General features: G+C 41.1%; 1 protein-coding gene across 2 annotated transcripts in view; it reads left to right on the top strand.

The window, feature by feature from the left end:
• The window catches only part of TRPM3 (transient receptor potential cation channel subfamily M member 3), a 190146-nt gene that overhangs the window by 160947 nt on the left and 7623 nt on the right, over nucleotides 1–21576 (top strand). For both annotated transcript variants that reach the window (XM_084628736.1, XM_084628737.1), the window contains exons 20-23: nucleotides 1265–1439; nucleotides 13047–13197; nucleotides 14475–14674; nucleotides 15438–15570. In XM_084628736.1, the coding sequence (XP_084484862.1) occupies nucleotides 1265–1439; nucleotides 13047–13197; nucleotides 14475–14674; nucleotides 15438–15570 (659 nt within the window). The remainder of the gene's footprint in view (nucleotides 1–1264; nucleotides 1440–13046; nucleotides 13198–14474; nucleotides 14675–15437; nucleotides 15571–21576) is intronic.

Consider the following 21576-nt stretch of genomic DNA (forward strand, 5'->3'; position numbering starts at 1 on the left):
GTGGATGAGACAAAAACAATTGAACTCTTATTTCTAGCAACAAGAGCCCCAAACATCATGATTGCTGGTAAACAATATATCAGAAGGTTAAAAGGTTCTCTTATGGTAACATCAAAGATAATTGTCAATGTTATTTGGTTACTTCCCTGACATTTTGGTACATCTGCCTGAAATCAGTGCTTGAGTTGGAGGGGACAAGGGATGGCATGCTCCAGCTTGGTCTCCATGTGTTTTCTCTCTGCAGCAGTTTCCCCGTATTTTTCATACCACAATATGTTGTTAGTTAATTTATTATATTTATTTATTTTTTCAGTTTACATAACACCTATGATAGATAGTCTAGGCATTCGCAAGGGTTACTCTTCCTTTAATATCCTTTCTTGGGGTTCTCATCCCTACTGCTAGTGCAACATCTGTCCCCAACCTCATGCCTAAGATCCTATCCAGTACCTCCTGGGCCTGATGTGTGGGTTTTGGGGCACTGAGGATATCCCTTTTTCCTAAGCATTTCCCTGAATGCACAGATATTATAATCATGTAGTATTGAGCAATTTGCGTATGCTAATGAGACACTGCAGAGGGGAGATGTATAGGGCTGAGCCCCCTAGGATATTTGCCTGTTATCTTTTGAAAATTCACCCTCCCCTGAGTCCTCTGACCTCGGCTGGTCACCTCCAAACATGCTGCTCTAGTCCTTCCAGTGTCACAGACTTCCTATCTCATTGGTCACCACTGTGCCTGTCCATTATGTTGCAATAATGAGCTGTTCTGCCGCTCACTACTCCTGTGTGACCAAGAGAGGTTGAATCCTTACGGTAGCTGCAGCCTCACTTCCTTTCCCCTGGGACAATGCCTGCTGCTAGCTAAATAGATGACTGTGCCCATGGCTGCCCCTCGTTTTTGTAGATGCCACCTGTAGCATAAGAGTGGTGCTTCATCTTGCAAGTGTGGCCCAAACTGGGCTGAGCAGACATCAGTGAACTTGTAGTAGTTGCAGGCAGCCCATGTAGCCAGACAGTAGCTTGTAATTTCAAACCTGCAAACACACTCATAACAAGCTTTGAAAATCCCACTGAAAATGAACTTGGCCAAACCAAGCACGCAACGTCCCCACTCACCACCTTTGAAAACTCCAGCCCATATGTGCAAAATTGCATCCTTAAACTTTACAGTTTTTTCATATATCAAGGTTGAAACATAATACCCAAATAATTTTCTCTAATTTGTTTCCTTTATCTCTGTTTCTTCCTCCTGCGCCCTTTAGATGATAGACATGATGTATTTTGTCATCATAATGTTGGTGGTTCTGATGAGCTTTGGCGTTGCAAGGCAGGCAATTCTTTTCCCCAATGAAGAGCCTTCATGGAAGCTGGCAAAGAACATTTTTTACATGCCCTATTGGATGATCTATGGGGAAGTGTTTGCAGACCAGATAGACCGTAAGCGTGTTTATGATTCTCATACTCCAAAGTCAGGTATCCAGTTTTGATCAGATGATGTCTTACAAGATCATTTGTATGTTCTCAATAAATGGCTTGAGACAGGGGACTCGTTCATTGAAGAAGATATTCACAGACAAGCTATTACTAGTAGCTGCTAATACCAATTTCGGGGTACCAATTTCTGTACTGCTAAATTTTATCTTTTATTTATATATATATATATACACACACACACACACACACACACACACACACACACACAACTTTTATAAGTGATTGATTCTTTTTAAATGCTTAAGGGTGTTGGGGTGAAGAAAATCTAGGTATCCATGAAGAGTTCATTGGTATATGTAGGTCACAGCACTCCACTCCTTTTCCATCCATTGGTTTGATTTTGGAATGAATGCACCAGTTTTGCTCAACTTGGTATTGAGAATCCAGTCTGAAAATACTGAGAGAGCTCTTCAGCTGGTAAAAGTCAGCATAGCTGTACTGAACTGAATGGAGTTACACTGACTTACACTAGCTGAGGATTTGATCCATTGAGTTTTGCTTTCAATGGGACCTGTTCACCGCTATCACCCTTACGTTAAATCATGTGATGTGACCATTTGTAGATGGTGGATATATTACTAAAATTTTATTTATTGAGAGGTGAGTATGTTCTCAGTTCAGTGCAAATAGAATGGAAGCCACCATTTCTGATACTTTCTCCTAAGGATTTTTTTGGCTGGCAATCTGGAAAATGCCAGTTTTCTATTTAAATTAAACCTCCTGGTGCCACCAGGCTTAGTATGGCAAAGGAGATAAGTGATCATGTGAAATGATGCAGTGTGAGGAATGGAAAAAGCTAAGAACCATCTTTTTAACAAACACTGACATGCTAGAGACGCTCAACCCCTTCTTTTCTGCTTAAATGTGCATAGGTCTTGGAAGCACTTACAAATTAATACAGTATGTCTACTAATAGTAGAGAGAGCCTATTGAATCTATATAAATATATCAATTTAAATACTAGGTACAGCCTTAAGGAAGGAGTGTGCTTCCATGATATATCTTGTGCTCATTCAACATTGAAGAATTTACAATGGTGTTTTGACTTTCCCTAGATTGTTTAGATCCGGAAATAATAAACATATCTGCATCACCATTCATCCCCTTTAATGCCCTTTAGATGTAGACTGTGTGCTCCATGAAAGATGACTCAGAGAGCCCTATTTACATTCCTTCTCCATCATGTCCATGGAACTCTATGCCAAATGTAAATAGTCTCCTTTTATGACTACCCCTCCATTATGTTCTCAAAGGCAACATGGCATTCAAGCAAATAAATAGCCTGAAACCCAGAGAATTTCTCCCTGTATTTACCTTTCCACTTGGTTCCATCTTTTTTTTCCTCCAGAAATCCATTTTAGTTCCAACGGTATAATAATTGGGGGCTGATATTATCCCTTTTAAACTGTGGCTCACCTTTACAAATGGAATTCTATCTGTCCCACTACAAGTGGCCATTTATTGATGTTGTACTAAGAAACTAGAATAGTGCAACAAGTGCGGCAATCTGGCTGGATAAAAGGATTTTTTTTAATGAAGTGCTGATTGTAGTTTAGAACCTGCAATCGGAGAGAGATTATTTTAACATGAGTGGAGTATGGCTGTTGGGTATCTGTAACAGGCTGGCACACTCTTTGTCCTTGCATAGGGATCCAGGGCTAATCTAATGAATCATCCTGATGTCCAGTGCTTAAACCTTGCATAAAAGTGCAGGGTAATTACTGAGTCATGAAGGCAGGTGCATTATCTTAATTCCAACCAGGTATAAAAGGAGTTGTTTTGTCCCTCTGCTGAGGAAATTAGGGGTTTTGACAGATGAGGTCCTTCTTAGAAACTCTAAGAGCAGCCCCTACTTCTTTCTCTGAGAGAGAGACTGAGACTGTGCAGGGTATTAGAGTCTGCCACACTCTTTCAGTGTTTTTCAGTACATCACAAAATATATACATGGAATAGAGTGAAGAATGCACTGATTAACTGACACACAATTGTGGTTTTTTTTTTTTTATACTGTTCTTTTTTCACTGTTTGGAAATTTACTGCTATATATTCTCCACACTGTTCTAAGCTAAATCAGCCACTGTATTCTATTTAGAGTGACTGTACTTTCTCAAATGTGATTCGAAGCTTGTCCTAAAAGCTGTTGTGCCACCTCTAAAATGTAATCAGATTTCACAACCTGTGGTTTTACTTTCCTCTTCATATTACATTGAAAGGCTTGCTCAGATTATTTTTATATTTTTTTAATATTTGTATTTTGGCCATGAATTCCAGATTCTGCCAGAGTGCTGATCTCTGACATGTTACACAATGGAGCTGCATTCTCAAGATTACTTGTGTCTATTTGAGAAATGTACAAAAAGTGTATGTTACTCTAAAAAAAAATTTTTCTTTTATCTCTTTCTGTGGATTTGTGAAGCATGTTGTAAGGCTGGCCAGATCCACCTCATCAACTGGCAGCCTGTCCATCCAGTAGATCTCTTATTTTTAATTTTATCTCAAAATACTACACACTTAAAACACTAAGTAGTCATATTTTTCCAATTTACTGCATGGACTGTATGTGTTTATATATATATCAATAAATGCCTGCATTCATTTCATGTGAAAAAAAATTCTCTGAGTTGAAATGTTTATAGATGCTCAACAATGCACTGTGGACACTGAATCTCACTAGCTACTCAAAAGTGGGGACAGTTATATCCTCACTTCTGGGAGTTAATATATAACCCAGTGGTAATCGCTATTACATATGCAGTATATAAATACTACACTCATATAGATTATTGGCTAGCAATCAATCATAAATAGGGGCCCTACTAAATTTACAGTCCATTTTGGTCAATTTCATGGTCATAGAAGTTTTTAAATCATAAATTTCATAATTTCCGCTATTTAAATCTGAAATTTCATGGTGTTGTAATGGTAGGGTCCTGACCCAAAAAGAAGTTAGGGGGTGGGGTTGCAACATTATTGTAAGGGGCGTGGCGGTGCTGCTACCCTTACTTCTCTGCTGCTGCTGGCGGCGGCACTGCCTTCAGAGCTGAGCAGCTAGAGAGCAGCAGCTGGTGGCCGGGAGCCCAGCTTTGAAGGCAGAGCCACCGCCAGCAGCAGCAGAGAAGTAAGGGTGGCCTGGTATGGTACTGCTACCCTTATTTCTGCGCTGCTGCTGGCAGGGCACCACCTTCTGAGCTGGGTGCCGGCCCAATAGCTGCTGCTCTCCAGCTACCCAGTTCTGAAGGCAGTGTAGCAGTAAGGGTGGCAAAACTGCGACCCCCCCACCCCCAACAATAGCCTTGTGACCCCTCCCGCAACTTCCTTTTGGGTCAGGAGCCCCAGTCTGAGAAACTCTGGTCTCCCCCATGAAATCTGTATAATCTAGGGTAAAAGCACATAAAAGACCGGATTTCATGGTCCGTGATGCATTTTTCATGGCCGTGAATTTGGTAGGGCCCTAATCATAAAGGAAAAGAAATAGAGCAAAACTTCTAAGATTATATTTAAAACATATTCAAATTTTAAAACAAGTTAAATAAAAAGATAAGCTAAAATTGAAACTAAAAAGCAGTTTCTCTCAGATAGACACAATCTTGTTTATTGCAGAAGGACAGGCTGGATGAGACAGGGAATTGGTAATAGAATTTCACTTTTAGGTTGCCATTTCTAATCCAGCTCAGACTGGCATTGATTGATAGTGACTCCCAATCAACTGCTGATTAGTCAGTGCATTTCAGTGCATTTCAAGTGTCCTCATCATAAAATCTACCACGGCAATTTGCACTAATTGGTACCCTTATTGGAAATCTGAGCAGAGAACCCACAGACTGAATTGCCACAAAGAATGAATAGTCTTCTCACCCCTAGAGCCCATCCCTCCAGAAAAAAAACAAGTGGGGGGAGGGGTGTAGAGACAACATCAAAGGAAAGCTTGTGATGCTGTTGTCTATAGTGTGCCTGTTCTATAAAGAGGAAAGGGTGAGTTTGGTAGGTACTCTTATATGTGGTCAGATAGTAACTGTAAAATGACATCTTGATGGACAGCAGTCACCATTAAAATCCAACACAACATTCTTCCTGGACTTAGAATATGGAATCACTGTGATTGCTGTTGACAGATATTGACTTGTTAATGGCAACCCCTGTATGTTGGCTCATTGTCTTCTATGTAAAATTTGCTTAGTGTATAGATCAAAACAAGATTTTCTTTCCAACTGACAGCATTTCAAAAGCAAGCTGAGAACTAAAAATCAATCTGGATTCTTTCTGCTCCCTACATCCCCTTATGGAAAAATCCCATAGAATTGTAATAGACAGTGATGGAACCTGATTCTCCTCTCATTAACACTTGAGTAATGCCAGTAATTAGAGTGGGGTTACTTCAGTATATGCACGAGGAGAGTCATACCTAACAAGTCTTTACAGGTTTTTGAATCACCTTAGAGAATGTAACAAAAAATTATATCCTTTATATAGAATTCTCTAGTGGAGAGGGAGAATTCTGAGCTCAAATTCCCAACCAGGGGTTAAAGGAAGTCTGGTATTGGGCATTGGTATTGGATGGTGGTCTGCCACGGCTATGGCAACAAGGTGGGAAGAGAGTGAGCAAGGACTTAGTCTAATTGGGGAAAGGCATTCTCACTGTTCAGGAATGTCAGCTGCTACACTATTGTTCTTATGGGAGCAAGATGACTAGAAGAATATAGAATTCTATAGGATGGTTAAAACAAATTATAGAAAGGGTATATTTTTCTGTTAAATTCTATGGACCCAGTTCACACTGACACTTTACACCATTCTGGTTGCCAAGCGGGGCCTTAAAGTGAGTAAAAATTGCATCTACATCCACTTGAAAGCCATTTAACACTGCCAGAGCAGAATAAAGGTGCCCAATATGAATGAGAATTCAAGGCCTGTAGATTTTTATAATAATTTGCATTGAGCCTTATTATATTTCTGTAGAACCTTTTAAGTTTCAGCCTTCGTACATTTCTATGGAACTTTCTCATACGGGGCCATCACCCTTATTCCAGAATTAGAACTAACAGCAATTTTGTACAAGATGGAATGAAATGCACCTTTGCTCTTCTGTGACTATACTGTACATTAACTCTGCATCACTGACAGATTTTGTTAATATGCTAGACAGACCTACTGAGTGATATTCCTACAAGGCCTATGTACCCTTCTGTGGGGTTTTTGCTTCTCTTGTTGCAAATATGTTTATTGTTTTTAATATATGGAGAAGGAAGGAACTAGAATAAGAGGGAGCAAGTGTAGAATAAATAGACTTTTCGTATAAAATGTGACTAGAGCACCAACATTGCAAGGCACAACAGATATTTGGAGGAAATGTTTTAGCACAACCCAGGACAAAAAGTAAAATACAAGAACATGGTTTACTTGGTCCTGCCATATCTCAGGGTGCTGGACAATGTCCCTTCCAGCCCTACATTTCTATGATTCTATATCAGAACAATACTATCTATTAATGCTAAAACAATCATTTAAAATAATGAGGTATTGTTGCAGTTCCCTGACAGGTTTTTTTCCCTAGTGACTAAAGCAAAGATGTGATAATCAGGACTCACAGATTTTAGTGCTTTCTCTGCCTCTGAATCACTGTGCAGCCTTATCCTCTCTATGCTTCAGTTTCTCCATTTGGTGAATGAGGATAATAAATACCTAGCTGACAAAGTTGTTTAGTGTTTAATTAATTAATTAATTAATGGTTATAAAGTGCTTGAAGATCCTTGATGGAAAGCTCTGTGGAATTTGAAGTATTATTAAGATGGGAAAAACACCTAGTTATTCATAAGGATGAGGATATAAGTACATTTCAGATTTCTGGAGATTCACAAAAAATATTATTCATTACTTAATATTCATATTTTTGTCTTCATCTTGAGAAACATGACTATAGGTGCCCATTAAGAAGATCTTTCTAACATACCTTGAATTGTAGAGACTTTATCCATTTTTAAAAGAAAAGCTTTTATACAGAAATTGTTGTTGCTACTAAGTAGTACCCTTCCCTCTCTCTTTTGGGATGGCAGATGGGGGAGGAGATTTGCAACTGTCCTTTCACAAGCCCTCTGCCGAATGCACATTAAAAATTAGTAATGCCCATGTCATGTCTGGTGTAATTATATTAGAGAAATGGACCTTGGAGTAAACATAGCCCTAGGCCTAAATTCTGCAGATGCTTTAGGCCTGAAACACTCAGAGATGTGGGTTACAGCTGTTTGCTCTCATGTGATGAGCTGGCCAGGAAAGAGGAAGGGCTGGGGAGCTAAGAGGAAAGGCTTGTACAGGAAGCTGCAAAAGTGAACATGGAAAGGGAAAATAAGCATAGGAGGGGATTATGAAAGAAGAAACAAAGGATGCAAAAAATAACTGTTTCTACTGATGTCAGGATCCAGTGTCCTAAAATTTAGTGAAGTTGCACATGTGTAACTGAAATTAGAGCTGGGCCCTGAAGAGCCAAAATGTTAAAATCATAGCTCTGAGATCTATGCTCAATGTCCTACCTTCATTTAATTTGTACTTAGGTATCTAACTAGTCATGTGTATGTGCAGTCACCTAGTATACACATGCAGTTGTAGTAAAAGGCCTTGAATCAGCAAAACACTTAACATGCTTAAGTACTATGCTGAATCAGGGCCATAGCATGCACAAACATAAGCACACAATCTTAAACAAACATTGCAACTCTGTTTTGAAAATGTTTGTCATCATGATCTAATTCTGCCTTAAATTATACAACATAAATGCATTTATCAAACTCTATTTTTAAATGGCTGAATAGAACTTTGTTTTCTTATGCCCGTATGAGCATGTATATTTATTCTCTAAAGAGAATGCTAATTGTGTTAATTTTATTTTAATATAATCTCTTTTAAACACAGTCATGCAGTGTAGCGCACCTAGTCACAGATTACTGTGTTTCACAGCATGAGAGACTTCTGTGGTACTGGAATCATTCCACCTGTGCCTCGATGCTTCTCACTATCCCTAGGGTGTGTTTCTGTAGCATATGCTCACACTGGACCTGCACATCTCATTGTATTGCTGTAGACACCTGTGTCACATAGATTGGACATTTCAGATTGAAGCACAGGGTGTTTTGCTTGCTATTTGTAAGTATATGATCACAGACTTCTCAAGGAGCGCAGATTTTGTGGTGCATTTCAAGCGAAACACCCTCTTCCATAGCAACACCAAAGCAGGTGATGGTCCATACATCAGAGACAGGAAAAATGACCTTTGGCTTAGGGGAGGCTGCCCTGGACTGGGAGCTAGGAGACCATGAGTTCTAAGGTTACCTCTTGCACTGCCTGCTGTTCATATTGCTATGCACTTCATAGCCATTATTATTGAGCATGTCCTCAGATCTCTCCCTTAGCCTACCTAGAGGGAGACAAGTATTATTCTCCCCATCTCATGAATAAGTTAACTGAGATTTGGACAAGATCACACCCAGTAGAACTAGGAATAAAACTCAGGTATATACGACAATCGACCCAAGGCTAAGCTGTGTTGCCTTTCAGAATGAACATACCAAATCTATGTACTTGGCTAACCTATCTTCAACCACTAAACCATGCTTCTCTCCCAGGGGCAAGAACAGAATCAATTAATTCTGATTCCCCACCATCCTACTGTTGACTTGCAAATAGTTGTGTGTCACTTTGCCCCCAAAGCTGGCCCACATGGACGGTGACGCATCTTGTTCAAGTGGTAGAGAGCTACGCTGGTGATCTGCATGGTTCTTATGGTTGTATATAGGAAGCAAACAAGAAAAACAGAAATTCTACTAAATAAAATCCATTTGTTTAAAAAGAAACGAAAATAATCCTATTGTATAGTTTAAACCATCGTAAACAGTCAGTACTGGTGTGATGTGCAACAAAACACAGGTGTTCCATATTTGGGTCATTCGTCACACAATTTAATTGTTTCAGGCAGATCTGAAGGTTGAGAGGTATGGTTGATTATAGCAGGTTAGCTGCCCATGGAGTGCCACACAAAATTAATATTGAGTTGTCACGTAAAGGCAGCTGACTCCAACACAACAGGCATAGGCACGAAGCCTTTGGAAACCTGTACGGGGAAAACCAAACACCCATGTGTATGTAATTCCTGTGGCATGAAAGGGGTTGGAGAGCTGTTGTCATACTAAGTCTAATAGTCCATCATACTCTACGGCATAAACTGACAGGGCTGTATTAATGGCATTCTAAATCCTCAGAGAGGCAGTCTATATTAAAGGAGGCTGGAGAAATCCTCTTTGTTCAGATAATTAAAGCTGGATTTTTTTTTGATTTTTTTTTTGTAATTAGAAAAACAGGATAAATTTAGCCAGAGTTTGGGCTAAGCTTTCGATTTCCCTGATGTATGGTACAAAATACGCTTTTGAGACATTTCTGTCAGTGTGATAGAGCAAGATTATTCTTCCTGCGCAGCTGTTCCTCAGCATCCTTCATGTGCTATAGCAACTGATTATAGGTGTTTATTTTGTTACTGATCTGGAGTCTTTATAGGGCCAAGTTATGAATTAGGCTTTGTATCCTGCCGGACTATCGTAGCTTGAAATCAATGCATGCACATAAATCAATTCATGGCCTCGCCCAACAGAATTTTAAAAGCACTTTGTTTATTTCCTGATCCTGATAAGTGCTGAGTGCCCTCAACCGCTGTTGAATGGAGGCTGAGATCAATCAGCACTTCACAGAAAATCCTCCACAAGTCTCAAGGCAGAGCCCTTGATGCCTACATGAAACTACAGTTTGACAAGCTAAAGGAAACATTCAATAAGCAGCTAATTGAAAAGATCTGTAAATAGCATGTTGTTTGAAGAATTATTCTCTTTGAATTCATCCCAGAGAGAGAGGTTTTTTCCCCTCTCTATGGGGGGGAAGACTAATAATGATTATTAGCATATGCACATGCCCCCAAGCACAGCACAGCCTTTACAGAAGGGTGTTATTGGTGTATGAGGTATTGCTTGTTCTGGCAATGTAATGCCTTTTCTGTGGGTGGTGGTTGTATATTTTGCCCTGGGATAGTACGTCAAACATTGACCTTTCCCATACAACTGCATCAAGTACAGATTTAATAGTATAAAATCTTCACATACTGCCCCAAAAAAACAATGCCTCAGTGCTACTTGATACACATGACTAACACCCCAATATCATCCACAATGGACTCCAGTGGGCTTTAGGTCAGGCCCAGAGTAAACATTTTGAAAAGAAATCAAACTAGATTTGTATGTCACAGATTTGTTGATTTAGGGGGGGATTTTCAGAAGCACTCAATGTTTGCCTAACTCTGCTCCCACTGAAGTCAGTGCTAAAACTCCATTGACTTCACTAGGAGCAATGTTAGGCCAATGCTGAGTACTTTTAAGAACATAAGAACGGCCACACTGGGTCAGACCAAAGGTCCATCCAGCCCAGTATCCTGTCTACCGACAGTGACCAATGCCAGGTGCTCCAGAGGGAGTGAACCTAACAGGTAATGATCAAGTGATCTCTCTCCTGCCATCCATCTCCACCCTCTGACAAACAGGCTGGGGACACCATTCCTTACCCATCCCAGCTAATAGCCGTTAATGGACTTAACCTCCATGAATTTATCCAGTTCTCTTTTAAACCCTGTTATAGTCTTAGTCTTCACAGCCTCCTCAGGCAAGGAGTTCCACAGGTTGACTGTGCACTGAGTGAAGAACTTCCTTTTATTTGTTTTAAACCTGCTACCCATTAATTTCATTTGGTGGTCCCTAGTTCTTATATTATGGGAACAAGTAAAAAACTTTTCCTTATTCACTTTCTCCACACCACTCATGATTTTATATACTTCTGTCATATCCCCCCTTAGTCTCCTCTTTTCCAAGCTGAAAAGTCCTAGCCTCTTTAATCTCTCCTCATATGGGACCCGTTCCAAACCCCTAATAATTTTAGTTGCCCTTTTCTAATGCCAGTATATCTTTTTTGAGATGAAGGGACCACATATGTATGCAGTATTCAAGATGTGGGCATACCATGGATTTATATAAGGGCAATACGATATTCTCTGTCTTATTCTCTCTCTTTTTTTTAATGATTCCTAACATCCTGTTTGCTTCTGGGGAGGTGGGATTTTGAAAAATCCCACCTTAATGGAGGGAATGATGGAAGGCTATCGATAATGTCCATTGTATCTTTGAAGGGGTATATGTAAGTCACTTCTTCAGTGGTTTCCTTGAAGAACCCAAAAAGATGCTTACTCAGGATGAATCTTAAGGTATAGGAAAGTTACATGCCAGCATGAAACGGGTCAGGCAACAGGAACCACCACGTGTTACAAGGCTCACCACTTTAAGTTGCTCAAGGAACCAAAAACAAAGAAAGAGCTCTGACATTACATGCCTTTTCCCTGACAGCTAAGGCACCTTTAAAAACCTGGCTGCCAAAGCCAACCTTGGTAGGTAGACAGCCGGCATGTCATGAAAATAAGGAACCTGATCTTCACAAAAGGCTACTCAGCACTTCATTTCTCTTGCTGCTGATCTTCAAACTGCACCCTTACCAAATACTACAGTATTAAATGGATCAAAATAATGTGGCTGCTATCATATGTTGGACACTTATTTTGGGACACTGTCATCATTAAAAGCTGATCTGAATAAGTCAGGGTGCTGCAATGGGTTAGAAAGAGTACATAGATCGCTTGAGACCAAAATGCCAACCGGAGTTATGAACTGAACTCACATTTATAAATGGGAGTCTGACCAAAACATTATCAGAGAACTTAAAAAGTAATATTTTATCCCTCCTCCCCCTACTTCCAAAAAACTAGTACAGAGTGTATTTGAATCTAAATCATTCAGAAAATAAATTGGGGGCAGCTCCACTGCCTCCATGTTCCTATACCTGGTACAATAAATACTTGATTGTTTCATGCATTATTCTAGGCAGGCAGTCAAAAGTCCTTTATAGCAGAGGGTCATTACAAACACTACCATGGTGGTTCTTAGATTCTTGTGTATAGCAATGGCCAAATAATTTCATATATTACTTTGTGGTATTGATTTGCAGTCCCTTCTATCAATTAGCAAAACCCTAATTATTTATTCCAAATAAAAAATATATGTTAGCTCGTAGGAATAAGCATTTGAGTCAGTTCACATGCAAACCTCTAATTACCACCAGTACATAGCACTATTTCAGAAGCAGTTTGAAAGGTCAATGAGGGACAGGCAGCTGCAACTAAAATCACTCAAACCACATAGACTTCCTGAAATTTCTCAGGGAAAATCTTGATGCTGCTAACAGAAGAGCATTCAATATCAAGAGCAGTAGCTTGTATAATCTGTAGTGAATTTGACAGGTGTTGGATCACAGCATGAGGCAAGTATATAATCAAACCTCTTGGGGAAGCATCATCCCACTGTGCTTTGGAAGATTTTTTTGGGGGAAAAAACCTTCTTCATAAATATTTAAATGCTTTTGTAGGGAGTGCTGAAAATTAGGTTTCGTTCTCATTCGTTTGTTTATACTGTTTCTTCCCAGCTCCCTGCGGCCAAAATGAAACCAGAGAGGATGGCAAAATAATCCAGCTGCCCCCCTGCAAGACAGGAGCATGGATCGTTCCTGCCATCATGGCATGCTACCTCTTGGTTGCAAATATTCTTCTGGTGAACCTCCTCATTGCTGTTTTTAAGTGAGTGGAACACTGATACATGTGGATTCAGGGAGTTATGATTGTGACGTTTCCCTGGGGCCCCCTAGGTTGTGAGGCACTCACTACCACCTGAAAGAAAACCTGCTTATCACCTTTCTGGTGACCAGTCCTTAATCACAGACCTTAAGAACATAATTTTAAGTATATACACACAACTCCTTATACAACATCCATACATACATTTTGCAATGGTTATGCTGACCAGTGTGATCCAGGCCTTATATGACATGCTTTTGATGAACCCATGGGATCCCTGTACTCCATCCAGAGGTCCTTGGGTCACAGTGATGATTTGGCCAGCATGGCAGCCTTTGCAGACTGCTGTACTGTAAACTGGGGTTTGGAATCCGTTTCAGGGGAGCTTTATTATAGGTGGGAGTGACAGAGTAGATTGTCTCCAGGCAAGGCCGGATTTAGGGGCAGGTGACTGCCTTGGGGTGTTGGGCTTGGGGGGGGGGGGGGGCTGTTTTTGTTGTTAGCGACAAAAGAGAAAATAGAATGTTTGAAGTAAAATGTTTCATGTGTTGATGTTAGTACATTTCAGTTATTCTTAAAATTAAAAAGTTTCTACAAGCTTAGAGGAAATGAATTTTTTTAATTGGTTTATAGATGACATGAAATAAAATACAGATTTATAGATCCTAGCATGCAAATTTATCCTCTTATATGACAGGGATAAATCATGCATGCAAATCATGCATCAAAATCATGAAATGGGTTACAAATGCAATAAAAATAAGATATTCAAAAGTGTAACAAATGGAGTTACAAAAGACACTCCTCACCTTGGGCGCCATTTGGTGTAGGTCCAGCCCTGTCCCCAGGGTATGTGGTGGCTGTATAGTTCTTTAGAATTTGTGGTATCCAACCTACAGAGATCCACTGGGACAGAGAGCAAGGAATTTCTGCATTCTAATCTCAACTATGGCACATGTTCACTTAATCCTTCATTGCCTCATTTTACCCATACATAAAATGTGGATAATAACACTTACTCACCTCATGAGCCTAACTACATGAGCCCAACTGTGAAGTATTAATATTCTGTCATTCATAACCAGCATATCTTTGAAACTGCTGGTACAGTCATGCTTTCTTGAGGTGAAAACAGTGAATCTTGTTCTGTTTTTTATGATGGGCTTTGACACTATGTGAAATCTGTCTAACTAGGTACTGTATTATCATGTGGGGGAATACCCAAAGATGGTTTCAATCTCACTTTATTGTCCTTTTTTCCCCTCTCTCTCTTCTTTTAGCAACACATTTTTTGAAGTCAAATCTATATCCAACCAAGTGTGGAAATTTCAGAGGTATCAATTAATCATGACATTTCATGAAAGGCCAGTCCTGCCACCACCTCTGATTGTTTTCAGCCACATGACTATGATTTTCCAACACCTCTGCTGCAGATGGCGGAAACATGAAAGTGACCAAGATGAGAGAGACTATGGACTAAGTAAGGTTCAACCAGCTTACACCTGTAGATAAAAAGCGTGACTTTCAAATTCATTTGGTGGTCCTTATAGTTTGGAGGGCATGTAAACTGAATTCAGCTCTACAATAACCTTTTCAGTGAGAAACGACTACATATGCACACAAATACTAACAAATTAATTATTTAATTTTATCAGTGCATCTCCCACCCTTAGAGAAAGCCAGCAGAATGTATTAAATTTTCCCCTCTCCCTTACCACTGCTCGATATACAAACATGCCCTTCTTCCCTCCACTTGACAACAGGGAACCCTGAGACCTGAAAGTTTTGAAAACAGCACCTGGCCCAGAAGAGATGCTAAGAATTTAAGTACAATTAAGGATCTTTGTTTGGGAGATATTAGAAATAGGAGAACTTACCCAAACTTTTCCCAAGTAAAAAATGGTTCAAATTTGGCTAAGGTCCAGGCCTTATTTCTTTGTTTTAACTAGTTCATTAAACCCTAATAATGATTTTGTAAAAAGACAGGACTACATTTTCAAAGTGATATTCATCCAACTGCTAAAATTTACAGCAATAGTTTTGTGTGCACAATATTTATCTGCCTGATTGATGGCTGGTGCGCTAATTCAGTTGCTGATTCTCATACAAGTGTATGATGTAGATACAGCCTTGGAGACTGCTTTTGAAAGTTTCGCCAACGGTCTACAATAATAAAAATCAGGATTTTGTTTCTTATAAATTTCTGCTTTGTCAGTGTCACATTCCTCCTGTAATTCCCACAGAACTGTTCATAACCGAAGACGAACTAAAAAAAGTGCATGACTTTGAGGAGCAGTGCATAGAAGAATATTTTAGAGAAAAGGATGATAGATTTAATTCTTCCAATGATGAAAGAATCCGCGTCACTTCTGAAAGGTGATTTTTGGTTTGGTTTGGTTCATTCTATATCAGGGGTGGGCAAACTACAGTCCACGGGCCACATCCGTCCTGCCAGCAAATTTAATCCGGCCCTTGAGCTCCCACTGGGCAGCGGGGTCGGGGACCGCTCCACAGGCTCATACCGCAGCTCCACGCAATTCCTGGAAGCAGCAGTATGTCCCTCTCTGGCTCCTACGTATAGGGGCAGCCAGGGGGCTCTGCATTCTGCCCCTGCCCCAAGTGCCACCCCCGCAGCTCCCATTGGCCAGGAACTGTGGCCAATGGGAGCTTCAGGGGCAGTGCCAGTGGAGGGGGTAGCACACAGAGCTGGAGGCAAGACATGCTGCTGCTTCCAGGATCTGCTTGAGGTAAGAAGGGGAAGCCAGAGCCTGAACCCCTGACCTCCTCCTGGGCCCCAGCCCTCTGTGCCCCTGCCCTGATCCTTCTCCCGCCCTCCGAACCCCTCAGTCCCAGCCCAGAGCACCCTCCTGCACCCCAAAGTCCTCATCCCCAGCCCCACCACAGAGCCTGCACCCACAGCAGGAGCCCTCACTTCCCCACCATGCCCAAATTCCCTGCCCCAGGCCAGAGCCCCCTCTGAACCCTGCAGTCCCAGCCTAGAGCACCCTCCTACACTCCAAACCCCTCACCACCTCCTGCACCCCAACACCAATTTCGTGAGCATTCATGGCCTGCCATACAATTTCCATACCCAGATGTGGCCCTCAGGACAAAAAGTTTGCCCACAACTGTTCTATATAGTATGTATCTTTAAATGTGTTCCTGTTACCATTGCTACTTTCTTCCTCTCCTTGGTGAGGGAACTGCTTGAGGCTACTTTTTAAATTATTCTTCACAGCCTACAAACTGCAGCGGGCTGGAAAATGTTCAAATTTTTTTACTACAAATTTTCATCCAGATTTTGAAACTATAAAACATTTAACCAGCTCAGCTAGAAAATAACAAATCCATGCGTTCTTCTTGTATCTGAGTTTTTCAAATCATAGCCCTAGAACACAGGTGGTCAAAATATAACCTGGAGGCCCAATGTGGCTATTAGTTCTTTAAGGCAACCTGTAACTTTAGCACTGAGGTGTAGCCCACTTAAGAGCGGTCAAGAGCACTGGATGTCTGGACCTGTGAATTGGAATGGGAGTTTTGCCATTTACTTCAATGGGACCAGAATTTCACCCATAGAATTTACAGACTCACTCTCTCTGTATTAAAGATGAAGGTAACTGCAATCAACTCCATTTTATGTAAATTCTATGCAGCCTCAGGTTCCTGGCAAATTCCCAACATAGTTCTCAGATCTCTCTCCTCTCTCTGTTTAAATGAGTGTTTATGTAGCCCTCATAACCACTGTATCTGAGCAATTTAGTTAAGTTCGAGTTCGCCATCACAGATCATGTCTATTGACTTAAGGCATTGGTCTCAGTAAATATTTCAGGCCAACATCCAGTCAATCTATTAATAACTAATTCATATGAGCCAATGAAAACTCTTTAATTCTTTCTGGTTAAGTTTTTCTTAGAGAGACAATGAGAGTGATGGTTGTGAATTCATTTCAAGAAACAACTCTCTTCCACCTATGCTGCATCCTCACAGCACCACATCTGATGCAACCAGGTTTAAAATGTGCTTTATACTGGCATAGAAATATATTTTAGTTTTATTTCAGCTTTGAAAGTAAATCCAGCTAAGAACAGGACTAGCATACCGTATATCCCCTTAACCATCCGCATTCCTGACTGAGAACTGTATTCTCAAACAACACACTTTTATGAAAGTACATTAAAGAGGAAGGATAGTCCAGTGGTTAGGGACTAACACAGAACCTGGAAGACCCAGGTTCCATGTCAGCTCTGCCACAGACTTTCTTTTGTGACTTTGCATGAGTCACTTAGCTTTTCTGTGCCTCAGTTCCCCTCTGTAAAATGGACGTGACAGTAATTTTCTTCCTCACAGGGGATAAATACATTAAAGATTTGAGGTGCTTAGAATCTTATATAGCCCCAGTTATTGTAGTATCTTAGATAAAAGACACTTTATGAACCAGAACCACAGATCTGTCCCAGTCCATTCCCAGCTATCTTGAACACGGGAAAAGTTTGGATCTGGACCCAGACTCTATCCAATTGTTCTGACCCAGAAACATAAATCTAACCCCTCTACTCTTTCCCCAAACTGAGGAATGTTCAAAACTCGCTCCAGATCCAAGCTACATAACTCAGGGCCATCTCAATAGAAATTGTTAATAAGTTGCAGGACACAGAAGCTTACACACCCTCTCGCTTTTCTATCACAATACCTGGTCATTATCCTGTAGCAGAATACATAGAGCATTACATCCATTAAAAACTTAAATTATAAGCAAGGTCCACAAAATAATAGGTCGAGTCCACTAAATCTACTTTGTGTGACATAAAGTGGATGTGAAATAGCTAGAGAGGCCTGTGAAGAATTCCCCCTGAGTTGGGGAACTCTCTCCCAGCAAGAAGCCGAAAGAAGGCAGCTCTACCACCTCCAGAATAAGCCACTCCTCCCTCTCCAACCCCTAGCTTAAGGAAGGGGGGGGGACATATGAGTGGCACAGCAGAACTCTGCTATGCCCAGTCTTACAGTAGCGTCAAATCCCTACAGGACTGTATGCTAGTAGTGTAAGTCAGAGCTGCTGTCTTGCCTTGCATGTAGGCCAGACGGCTCAGAAGCAGGCTCCCCAGTCAGACTCTGTTGAGCATCATTGCTTCATGTGCTGCACACCTCATTCAGGATTGATGCCTTTGCTTTTTAAACATCCTATTGAGCGTTTTGGGTTTACACAGTCTGTTCTGTGGCTTAGCTTGAGAAAGGACCATAGGTGCAGGCAGGCTAGTTATGGGGAATGAATGAATGAACTTCCTCAACAATACTACAAGAGGAGATGCACTGGGAGGAGTTGGTGGGGTAATGTGAGAGCAGGACTGAGTCTTGACTCAGGGGAAACAATCTCTAGGAAGAGAGAAGAAATTGAGAAAAGAATTGGGGTGGGAGTTCCTATACTGTGGTGGAAGTCAACCATACTTAGGCCCCAATCCTACAAAGCTTGCTTATATGCTTAACTTTAATCATGTGAGTATTCCCGTTGATTTTACAGTTATACATGTGCTTAAGTGTTTGCTGGACCAGGGCCTTGCTCTTTTGCTTCAGGCTTCTCTGAATCAAGTGACAACTTACACCTTTACCGTAGGTTGTGGCTGAAGGGAAAGCCCTCTGGCATTTGTGTTTGAGCGGACATGCTTTATATTTAGTATTTGGATTTACAATAAAACACCGCACAAAGGAGTTCAAACTTGGTCTGTGTGTAGAATCTTTCCTACTCTGACCATCCTATAGCGTCCTATAATGAAAAACTGAACCTGGAAAAAAACATAAAACAATATTTTAGTAATCCCAAATGTTCATGGGGCACACCAGTCAAATAACTTAGAAAAGTATCTATCTACCTACTTAGTAGGTTCTCTCAAAGGCATTAATCACAATAATATCTATGTGTTAATAATACACACTTCAGGAGATGAGAATGAAAAGTAACAAGCTGTAAGGTGGTTCTTCCAATTATATTAACTAGAAAGGCAAGCCTTGTTCAATCTCCTGGAGACCAAGAGCAAGGAGGGATTGATATGTTTTTACATGGACTTTCTATTGTAGAAGAGTTACAACACATTCTCTTTGGAATCCTTCTTTCATAAACAATATACTACTGTCAGCAGTTCATTTCAATCAGCATAGCATTACATATTTACATGAAGTTAAATTATTTTGCTTAAAATATATGCAGCCATCATATCAGTCCACCCTGCAAATGTTCCTTCCTAATTAACAGACAAGTCCTGTCTTAAAGCCAATGGAAAAACCTGCCATTGACTCCAAAAAGATGAGGATCAGACCTTAATAGTGCTTAAGATATTAGGTTTAGCTTCACCTAACTCCCAAAGATTATTTTTAAAAATCTATCCTTAAACTATTTGCCCAAGGTCCCACAGAAAGCATAGGCACTTGACCCATGGTGTCCCACATCCCAAGCTGGATCCTTAACTACTGGGCTATCTTTCCTCTCAAAATATTTAAAATTATTACTGTAACCAGAGGCCCCACATGACTGTTGATGGGGAGGGCACAATTTAAAGGTACCAGGGCAATATGTGACCACCCCACCTTGCCTCTGGATCTAAAATAGATGTTTTAAACCTGTGGTGTGTGCCACCCCATAGGGGGAGCAGAGGAACGTTTGGGGAGGTAAGCAGCAATGCCAGGTGCCTTGAGCCCGTGACTCCAGGCAGTTAGCTAAATAGAAAGCAGAAATCTGCGGGCGGAGGGCATGTGCTCCCCTCCACACGCATTGTCTCTGACTGTAGCATCCAAAGACTCCAATCAAGATTGGAACCAGAATGTATTAACTGGTGCACAAATACGTATTCAGACATGGTCCCTACTTTTATGCAACAGCATGCACACAGAGAATTAGATAAAAACATAAATAGTCTTGCTGGAAGGCTGCAATGTAACACTACTTTATTTCCTAGAATTCAGAACAATAACACACAAGAATCTAAACAAACAGAGAGAAAAAAACCAGGCTGCTCCCTAAAACAAAGAGGCACAAATCACCCTGCCTTACTATACACTGGCTGTCTACAAACTGACTCTAATTGCATGCTTCATTCCAGAGCCCACCATTAAAATCAATGGCAAAATTCCCCATGAGCTCAATGGGATCAGAATTTCTACTTGTTCAGTATCTTCTATATCCCTAAATTTTAAAGTTAGATATGTCATCAGAGAAGAGTTATTTTACAGGTTGAATGTGTGCCAGTGCATTCAGTCATTGGCTAAGAAGTATATAAAATTTGCATTTTAAAACCAGAACTTTTTGTTAAATTGTTAAATTATATGGCAAAATTGATTCCAGTAGGAATTGGTAGCTTGAATATTCTCTATTATGGGATTATATCTTGTGCTTGAAGTGGGAAAGGCCTTTTGCCCCAAACATTTTTGTTTCCTTTGACTAGAAGGGGTGGTTTAGTGGTCAAAAAACAACTTGGGAAGAGTGACGTTTCTCCAGACCACAGCTTCAAATCTCAGCAGTGTTTATTTAGCCATTCGTCTTTCCAAGTCCGATACATATACACCTCTACCCCGATAGAACGTGACCCAATATAACACAAATTCGGATATAACGTGGTAAAGCAGTGCTCTGTGGGGCAGGGCTGCACACTCCGGTGGATCAGCGTGTCTGGCTCCGACACGCTGCTCTGAGCGGCGTGTTAAGGGTGCCGGGCTGGGGCCGAGGGGTTGGATAAGGGGCAGAGGGTCTCGGGGAGGGGGGGGGTCAGGGGACAGGGAGCAGGGCAGGTTGGATGGTTCAGAGGTTCTGGGGGCAGGGCGGTTGGGACGAGAAACGGGGGCGTTGGATAGGGCGTGAGCGTCCCGGGGGGCCTGTCAGGGGGCAGGGGTGTGGATAGGGGTCGGGGCAGTCAGGGGACAGGGGGTTGGCTAGGGGGTGGGGTCCTGGGGATGATTAGGGATGGGGGGGTCCTCTGGAGGGGGTGGTCAGGGGACAAGGAGCGGGGTGGGTTGGAAGGGTCGGGGATTCTGAGGGGTCAGTCAGGGGGCGGGAAGTGACTATTAATAACGGAAATGCTCGAGGCCAAAGCAAGTTCGATATAACGCGGTTTCACCTATAATGCGGTAAGATTTTTTGGCTCCTGAGGACTGCGTTATATAGGGGTAGAGGTGTAGTACTAAACAGTTTGCTGTGTGTTGTTCTTTCAGATAAGACTTCTGAAACTAAAATTTTGTCCACTCTGCATGCCCATTAAACTGGGGTGCAATCCAGACCCCATTTATGCAGTATTTTCCACCTCTAATTTCTATGGGTCTATTGTATTGAATCTACTAAAGTATTTAAAGGTAACTGATAAAACAATTGTTTTATCAATCAACTAAAAATAAACTGCAAAG

Source organism: Lepidochelys olivacea, assembly GCF_965140295.1.
Source record: "Lepidochelys olivacea isolate rLepOli2 genome assembly, chromosome: 5".
In the NCBI taxonomy this organism is placed as follows: domain Eukaryota; kingdom Metazoa; phylum Chordata; order Testudines; family Cheloniidae; genus Lepidochelys; species Lepidochelys olivacea.